The sequence below is a fragment of the Dipodomys ordii genome, unplaced genomic scaffold (assembly GCF_000151885.1).
Source record: "Dipodomys ordii isolate 6190 unplaced genomic scaffold, Dord_2.0 Scaffold107, whole genome shotgun sequence".
Classification (NCBI taxonomy): Eukaryota; Metazoa; Chordata; class Mammalia; order Rodentia; family Heteromyidae; genus Dipodomys; species Dipodomys ordii.
In genome coordinates, this window is record NW_012267323.1 from 2,429,546 (window position 1) to 2,438,724 (window position 9,179).

Here is a 9,179-nt window from a genome sequence, read left to right on the forward strand (position 1 = left end):
AAACAGCCCCATGGTTAAAAAATTGGGTAAAAGTATGTGAATAGGAGACTCAGGACTATCTGAGCCCTATCCTTAGCCAAGTAGAATTTCCTGTAAAGACCCTGCCAAGGAAAACTGATCTTGGAATATAGGTCCTTGGAATATTGGTCCATCAGGCCAAAGGGCCAAGGCCAGAGTTTGGGAGGCCTCTAGGGCCAGGTCTAGCCACAGAATCTGTCTGATAGTTCTAAAAGCAGCCAAGAGGAAAGTACTGGCTGCTAAGACTTTCTGAGATATGAGCCTGGGTCACTAGACATCATAGAAGTTGAGATGCAGGGGAGAGGGAAGGAGAGAAGGGAGTCAGAGGAGAAGAAAAGAAACGAAGAGTGGGAGAGGGAGAGAGAGGAGAAAGAGAGCTGCCTTAGATCATATTTTAAATCTTTTAGGCTCTTGCAAAGAAAATAATCTCCAAATAGACCCCTTCATGTAGGCCACATACTTTAATTAAACTCTTCATCTACATATGCAAATCTCTATGCACTAGCCTGGTATCCTAAAAGAAGTTTTTGTTTTGTTGTTGCTGTTTGTCCTTGACTCTGACTCCTCATTTGGGAATGAGAGGATCCTGATCACCTTTGCCCTGAATAGAGCATCCACACCTGACTCCTGCATCACTGTGGCTGGGACAGCTTCTCACTCCCACCCTCCCTCCTAGTTTTCTTTAGCTTGTGGCATGGGTCTGGAGGCAGTACCGCAGGGGCAGGTCAGGGATCAACTTACATGGTACAGACTGGCCCGCATCATTTGGAACTGATCGATCAACTTCTTATGCAAAGGCCTCATTTCTGGGTGTACAAACTTTTCATGGACTGCTAGCCCAATTCCAAGGACATGGACCTATACAGGGTGCCAAACAAGGCCTCTGTGTTAAGCAGGGAAACAGACTTAAGAACTACAGTCATCCGGAAATATTTGGCCTTTCTCACTGGTGGCAGGCCTCAAAATCCTGCAAGCTATACCTGCTCCTGCATTAGCTCTTTGAGTTGAGCAATCTTCTCTGCGTCTCCTGGGTGTTTGGTGATGTAATCTTTATCAAAGAAGGCCTGTGAAGAGAAAGGCCAGATAAGAAATTATTTTCCTACCTAAGATGGGGCCCCAGAAACATGAGTTCAAAGGTGACCCTAAAAGGCAGCTAGGCTGCCTCCTCACTAGTAACTCTGACTTGAAGCTCTGATAATTGGGATTTATTATTATTATTTTTTTCATTCCTGAGCAGAATTGGCGGTGACCAAGTCACCTTAACTGGGATGCTGGCCTCAGTGCCTCACAGAGCCTGCGTGATCTGAATCGGGCAGGCAGGAATGATGGCCTGGGTTTGGGGACTAGCATCTTAGCCAGCCTACAACTCATTTTTTCATAAAGAGATGGCCCCGGGAGGCCACTTAACTTTCTCCCATAATCAGATGGATTAACCACATGACGGAGCTCAGGGAATAGAAATGAAGAACAGGCCCCATTAGAAAGCTGTGTCACGTCAAGAGCTTATAGCCTCACCTTAGAACTATCTCGTGCTAGTTTAATCAGAAGATGGTTAGCTGGGAAAGCTTCCCAGGATGGCTGCAATTTTGAGAAAAGGAGCTTCTGAATGGTCTTCTTAGCCATGCTGCCTATGTGGGTCTGATCCAGGGTCCCGCTTACCTCCTGGTAGCGTGCAATGCCTCCATTGACAGCTGCATCAATGACACCATTCAGGCACATGCTGAGCAGGTTGATATTGCCATGCACCTGCTTGTGTTGGTACTGGCTAATCAGGGCTCGAAGCTCCTGGTTCTTATTCTCAACAACCTGGATGGCATTCTCCAGAGGGCTCACCTCCACCTGGGGACACAAGAGCACAGAGTCCTCCCAGGAACTATGATAGTCCCACATTACATTTCTGAGAGCAGCATTCTACCCCTGTAACACTGATTTCCTTTGTCCCATGGCCTCAGGACTTCCTGGGCCCTTTCTACTTTTTTCTTCTGAAAGGTCCTTATAGGTACTTGGAAATTCAGCAAGCAGTAAGAGCACTAAGCTCACGGAAACCAGAGAGCTCTGGTTTCATTGAGAGACTGTTTTCTTATTTGTAAACTGGAAGGTTAAGGTGTGCTAAGGTGTGCTGTGTGGTTTAGATGAGAGAAGGCACCCAAAGCTCCCATCATAGGACTGACATGGGAAGCTGAGGCTAGGCAGATGGCCCAAATTCTTTCTTCCTTCAGTCCTTAGAGAGAAAGCTCCCCAGAGTCATGAGGGAGTGGCTGTAAAGCGTAACTCACCAGTTCCCTCCTTTCCACTTCAAACCACCGAGAGATGCCAGGCAAGCTGTGGGTCAGAGTCAGTGTGGTACGCTCAATCCACAGGCTCTGCAGGGAGGGCACAGTCAAATAGCATGCAGTTAGGCAAGTTTTGCACCACCTGCCTGACCCAAGAGATGCAATAGTGCTGATTTCCCAACAAAATCAGGCTAGCCCTTGCACTTGTGAGCACAACCCCTGCTTTCCTTTATTTGTTCACCTTGAACTCATTCTCCTTGTCCTTGGGGCCTTTGTGAAAAGGCCTGTCATAGCGGAACTTCCTCACATTGTTGACTCGATAGAAGCTCTTGACACGATCTGGTACTCTATCCATCTGCAGAACATCCACATAATCTGGAATGGGTGTCACTGCATAGATCTGCAAGTCTGGGCGTGGTATGGAGTGAAGGGAAATCCAGACTTATCAAAGAGAAAGACCTGAGTAACTGACCCCTGTTAGTACCTGAAAGAAGAAGCACCATAGCCCCTGTTCTCTACTGGTAGCAGTGTTGGAAGCAGTTAACATATTTGGGGCAGATGAGGCCTAATCAGAGTCAGACAAATTATCTTCTTTTCCCTGATCAGCAAGTAGTCTTAGCAGCACTCAGCCAACATGAGATGGTAAGAGCTACGTATTATCTGCTTCCTCTTTAAAAAATAAGGGAAAGAGGCCAGAAGAATGCAGGGAGAATGTTGCAAGGGTTTGGGCTGGCCCATAACAAAAGCCCTCACAGGATCCCAGTTACACTGTATAATAATCGCCCCTAACAATCTTGGCAGGCTCCTCACAGGGCAGGGTGAAGGCTAAACTGCTGATAGGAGCTAGTTTGCGAAGCTACCTCATTTCCTGCTGATGACCACTATATGGCCACTTCACTGCCTGCGCTGAGGCCTCTATGTGGAGGACATAGCTCAGATTGAGGACTTGGGCCATGTGGGTAGGTTGAATGCCAACTGTGGGGTTGAGGAGCCTTGGTTAGACTCACCACCCAAGATCCCAGCAATCCCCCCTCCACCAAGTGTCAAAAGATACACTGGGCATCACACTGTAGGATGGTATCGTCCGGATGGTTGGGGTGCTGCATGGCGACAGCCTGTGGAAACTCGCTGAGCATCCTTTGCTGGAAGGCCTCAAGCCTCTCGTAGTCATGGCCCCGGCACACATATTCTTTGTTCTGCCAAAATAGCATACTCTATGCCTTGTCTGTACATGGGAGTTAGGAGTTATTCATCTCACAATCATGTCCTAGGAGCCTCCTCTGTACCAGGCTGGAGACAGGTACAGGGCACAACACTCAGTCCCTGTCTTAAGAAAAATAACAGTTGAAGAGGGAAGATGAAAGGAGAATTGCACTGTGGTGTGGCAGCTCTGGGGATGAGGCACAAGCAGTAGGAGCTTGGAGGAAAGAGGAATACCTTACTTGGGCAAGGGAGCAAAGCAGGGCCTGGGATTTTAGAAAACAAAATCAAATGCAAAACCAAAGTTGTTGTTTTTTTCTTTGTTTTTAAAGTCCTAGAAGGCCCACCTACAGTAGCCTGCTAGAGAGGAGTAGGGAAAGCAATTTGTGGTAACAACCAGAGCCAACTATGTGCCAAGGAATGATTGCTATGGGTAATGCCAAATAAATTGGGGAAGATCATTGTATGCTTTTCAACGACACTTTGTCAGCTAGGAAAAGAAATCTAAACACTTACTAGTTCCCAGATAATATTCGGTCATTGTTTATTGCATTGATAAACTCCAGTGGTAACAAATTCCTTTGCAAGTAAGTGAGTGGAATGAATCACTGTCATTCTACCTATACGTTTCTTAAAACTTTTTGTTATGTCATATTGGGTTTGGGTTAGTTTTTTTTTTTTTTTTGGGGGTCCGGTTGTGGGGCCTGAACTCTGGGCCTGGGCGCTGTCCCTCAGCTCTTTAGCTCAAGGCTAGCACTCGACCACCACTTGAGCCACAGCGCCACTTCCGGCTTTTTGCTTATGTGGTGCTGAGGAATCGAACCCAGGGCCTCATGCATGCAAGGCAAGCACTCTACCACTGGGCCACCTTCCCAGCCCGGTTAGTTTGTTTTTTGTGGCAAAGTCTTCTTGTGGACAAGATACTCCAAGCCCTGCTACTTTGCCTGCCTCACAGCTGGTCATGGATGATAGAAGAAGAGGTCCCACTGAGGCCACTGCTGAGACTGCCTACCCAGCTGCCTTACTAGACCTATTTCAACAAGTGGTCAGAGACACTGGCAGCTCTTCCTGGCATGTTGTCCCTGTTGTATTTACATTCTCACATAGGTTATTCTTCCTTTTAGCCTAGAATGATTGCTTCTGGGAAAAACATAGGCTAACTGAAATTGGTTATCTTGGACTTCTGTGGCTTCTGTTAACTTTCCAAGTTGTTTGCTGAGATTTGCAGACACTGAACTTTAGGAAGATACTTGACTTGGAACAATCAGACAATCAGAACTAGTCTTAGGGTTTTTTGGGGTTTTTTTTGTCGGTTGTGGGGCTTGAACTCTGGGCCTGGGCACTGTCCCTCATTTCTTCAGCTCAAGGCGAGTGCTCTACCACTTGAGCCACAGCACCACTTCCGGTTTTCTGGTGGTTGACTGGAGGTAAGAGTCCCACAGACTTTCCTGCCCAAGCTGGCTTTGAACCACAATCCCCAGATCTCAGCCTCCTGCAGAGCTAGGATTACAAGTCTGAGCCACAGGCACTCAGCATTTTTTTTTAAGTAGTGCTAGAGTTTGAACTCAGGGTTTCAAGTTTGCCAGGCAGGCATTTTTGCCACTGAGCCATACCTCTAGCCCCAATCTAGGTCAAAGCTGCAGATCTATGTAGCTCATTCCTAAGGACAGCTAAATTTTTATGGTATATAGCTTATGGGCTCAAGATAATTACTGTTTGAGGGGCTGGGAAGGTGGCTCAGTGGTAGAGCGCTTGCCTTGAGCTGAAGAGCTAAGGGACAGCACCCAGGCCCAGAGTTCAGGCCCCACGACCAGACCCAAAAAAAAAAAAAAAAAAAAAGATAATTACTGTTTGGAGCTTCTGGGTTGTGCTAAATAAATAAAATCACATACTGCCTCTGGATTGAGCCATGATGGACATTCTGAGGGCGGCCGATCTACGGCCTGTGTTCTGCACCATTTCCTATGAAACCATGATCCCTACGTGCAGTGTTCTCTCTTTTTCTAATACCTGCAAGCACCAACTGACATTGTTTTCACCAGCAGCTTGTCTTAGATTCAAAAACAAGGGAAAAGAATACAGAATGGAGTGGCACTGAACAGAAATTAATGTGGGGATGAGGAATGCTAAGGATGTCCAGGTACTGAAGAAGAAACACAAGTTTCCTTCCTGATAATGCAGGCCATTTTCCACTGTAGGAAAACTTCCATAGTCAGGGCACAGTGAATTGGTCTGATGATGGCATTGTGAAAGGCATAAATAGGAACAATTTGGAAAGCCAGTTTCAAGCTACTGAGGCTGCCAAGAAACTTATTTTCTAAGGAAAAATAGCCCTGGCCCATGATAAACAACATTATCTAGCTTGTTCTGATTCCCAAACTTATGTCCTTCTTGAGAAGAACTGATTATAATCTCATTCAGTCTAAAACTGTTTGGGCTCTCACAAGCCAGTACTATTGTCCTGGCCCAGGAGTGGTCTCTCTGTTGATCAAGCTATATGGGCCAATACTTTGAAAAGATGTATTCAGTAGACTAGGCTAAAAGGAAGAGTGTAAGTAATAAGTGAATTATGAGTAAGAGTTCTTGTGACCACCTGATTGGACTCACCCGAAGGAAGAATGGAAACTTCCTGCCATAGAAGCCAACCCGAAAGAACTCAGGCTCCAGGCGCTGCTGCTCTATAATGTTATCATAGTAGCTGGCTTCCATTTTCTGTGAACAAGAAAGGTGATTGCCTTCAGGTTGTCTGACTGTTGTTGGTATCCAAAGAAACTTCTCCTAGACCCATCTGAGACTGTCTTCTGGAAAGGGATTAAGGCAACTCTAGGTAAGAAAATAATTGCCTAGGTATGACCAGTCTTCCTTCAGGGAACTGCATTATGAAAGAGGAAATCCTCCTTCATCACCACCTGATAGGTAGGGCAGGGGAATGTATTTAATATGGACTCTTTCTGTCCAGAGACTTCTGACTTTGTGGGGATTTTTTGTTTTGTTTTGTTTTTAACAATGTAAGGCCTCTCACCCTTACTCAGCTTTGCTTGTTTGGCTGATGCTTTACCACTTAGGCCGTATGTCCATCCTGTGATTTACATTTTTGACTGATATTCATTGTATTAGTTTTGATCCCGAACTAGGGTTGCTTATAGCTACTATCATTTCTTGTCAGTACAACTGCATCTTCTCATTCATCTATCACTTAACTAACAGTATTAATAACCATGGTTTTAAAAAAAGGCTCATTTGTGAGCATCACCGATACTGGTTCCAATTTAGGAGATTTTAAACTTCAATCAGTCAATTGGCTGATTGATTCATGGTAAATATTTAAGTCTGGCTGACCTGGCTTCACATTTAGGTAAAAGTAACCGAAACTGGGGAGAATAGCACTAATGAATTTAGCCTACTGGAGAATAATGGCCTTCAACAATCAGTGAAGAAATTACTTGTAAGGAACCATTTCCAAATCCCAATTTAGATCAGGGAACTGAGCAGAGTTAGCCCCAGGACGAGGGTGCAGGGAATATAAACTGAGAATGCTACTTTCTTTTTGCTGAAGAAATCAACCACTGTTATGATTCAAAAACTAGTATAAGCAATCAGGAAAAATGTGTGCAGACCTACAACAATCATGGGCATTGGACTTAATTTTTGACTATTTTGCTTTAAAACAAAGGAAGAAGGACAAAGTGCTTAAAAGTTACAAGTCATGGGCTGGGAAGGTGGCTCAGTGGTAGAGCGCTTGCCTCGCATGCCTGAAGCCGATTCCTCAGCACCACATAAGCAAAAAGAAAAAAGCTGGAAGTGGCACTGTGGCTCAAGTGGTAGAGTGCTAGCCTTGAGCTGAAGAGCTGAGGGACAGCGCCCAGGCCCAGAATTCAGGCCCCATGACTGGGACCCCCCCCCCCCGCAAAAAAAAAAGTTACAAGGGGTTGGGAAGGTGGCTCAGTGGTAGAGCACTTGCCTTGCATGCCTGAGGCCCTGGGTTCGATTCCTCAGCACCACATAAGCAAAAAGAAAAAAGCCAGCAGTGGCGCTGTGGCTCAAGTGGTAGAGCGCTAGCCTTGAGCTGAAGAGCTGAGGGACAGCGCCCAGGCCCAGAGTTCAGGCCCCACGACAGGAAAAAAAAAAAAAAAAGTTACAAGTCATGGGGAAAGATCTAGTAACACAGCTTTTAGATGAAGCATTCTTGCGCAAATTATTTCAAGAAAAGCTTCTTCAGGAAAGTGAGCTGCCATCTTGAAACCTCTTAGCTTATTGTGCCTATGCTGCTCTTCTCAGAGTAACCCTCAGAATCCAGACCATAAAAAAATCATTTACCAGGTGTGTTTTGGTTCCCTTGTTAGAATGAAAATACCTTGAGGCAGGAATCTTGGCTTCTGCTTCTCCTGTACTGTCCAAGGCACTAAATCAGGGGCCCATTTCACTCAGAATGCTCGCTCAAACCCATGCCATGAGAGTCCAGGCACCTTTGGACACATCTTGGGGTAGAAGATGGGATAAAGCTCACCCGAATCCAGCTGAGGCTCTGATAATCGTAGAGGCTCTCATACTGACATGCCAGCTCTCTGCATAGTGGGATCCCAAACTCCCAGCTCTGCATCAGAAATAGAAACAGTGAATCATGTTAGGCATCCTCAGAATGGCCTAAGCCTGTATCAAACACACCAGGCAACACAACAAAAGGCCTCCTGCTAGCTCCAACTCATACAAAGGAACATAGGCTTCAAAAACAACTTATGGAGCATGACACACAGCTCTGTGGCTTTCTACATAAAGCACAGTTTTCTGGTCTCTACTTAGATGTTGTTGCTGCTTCCAGGCTTTCCTGGACTATCCTTTCATGAATGGGTACTTTTCTGTACCTGTTTTCTGTTAGTCATATTTACTTAAAAACTTTGTTTCTTGTATTAGTCTCTATTAGATGATAAACTGCATGGGAGCAGAAACTATTTACTTTAGCTTCAGACTGTATTTTTTTTTTTAGTTTTTTAAAATTTTATTTATTTATTTATTTTTGTCAGTCGTGGGGGCTGAACTCTGGGCCTGGGCGCTGTCCCTCAGCTCTTCAGCTCAAGGCTAGTGCCCTACCACTTGAGCCACAGCGCCACTTCCGGCTTTTTTCTGCTTATGTAGTGCTGAGGAATAGAACTCAGGGTCTCATGTGTGTAAGGCAAGCACTCTATCACTAAGCCAACTCCCCAGCCTAGCTTCAGACTCTAGAATGATGCCACACACACAGTATTTATTTAATGAGTTAGAGGGATCACTGATAACATTAGTATCATTTAAGTTTAGAAACAAGTAAGGAAATCAAAAGGAAAGAAGCTAACAAAAACTTGGTAGTAGGCCTGACAACTTCCTTTATGGAAAGACTTGAAGTTTAAATTAAGATGTAAATGATATTTGACCCTGCCAGATTTCAGGCAGTTTCTGTGAGTAGCTCCTGTTACAGCAATAGCCCCATCAAAAAATGCCTGAGGAAGGCTTCAGTGGAATCCATTAAGATGCAATATTGTCCATTAGCATGTGTGTACCTGTGTGTGCATCCCCGAGTGCACGTGCGTGCGTGCGTGCGTGTGTGTGAGACTAAGGATTAAATTCAGGGCTATAACCTGCTAGCCCAGCACTCAAACACCACTGAGTTATTAGTTCTATCTTCCCATTCTTTTTTTTTTTTCGGGTCTGGTC

The 9,179-nt window shown here is 45.2% G+C and overlaps 1 protein-coding gene across 1 annotated transcript in view; it reads right to left on the minus strand.

Annotated features, from left to right (window-relative positions):
* Nucleotides 1–9,179, minus strand: part of Dock3 (dedicator of cytokinesis 3) — a 187,819-nt gene that overhangs the window by 19,182 nt on the left and 159,458 nt on the right. Inside the window, exons 39-46 of the mRNA XM_013028052.1 lie at nucleotides 7,999–8,085; nucleotides 6,099–6,203; nucleotides 3,346–3,487; nucleotides 2,533–2,699; nucleotides 2,295–2,381; nucleotides 1,678–1,857; nucleotides 999–1,082; nucleotides 760–876 (exon numbers count right to left, since the gene is read on the minus strand). Of these exons, the coding sequence (XP_012883506.1) occupies nucleotides 760–876; nucleotides 999–1,082; nucleotides 1,678–1,857; nucleotides 2,295–2,381; nucleotides 2,533–2,699; nucleotides 3,346–3,487; nucleotides 6,099–6,203; nucleotides 7,999–8,085 (969 nt within the window). The remainder of the gene's footprint in view (nucleotides 1–759; nucleotides 877–998; nucleotides 1,083–1,677; nucleotides 1,858–2,294; nucleotides 2,382–2,532; nucleotides 2,700–3,345; nucleotides 3,488–6,098; nucleotides 6,204–7,998; nucleotides 8,086–9,179) is intronic.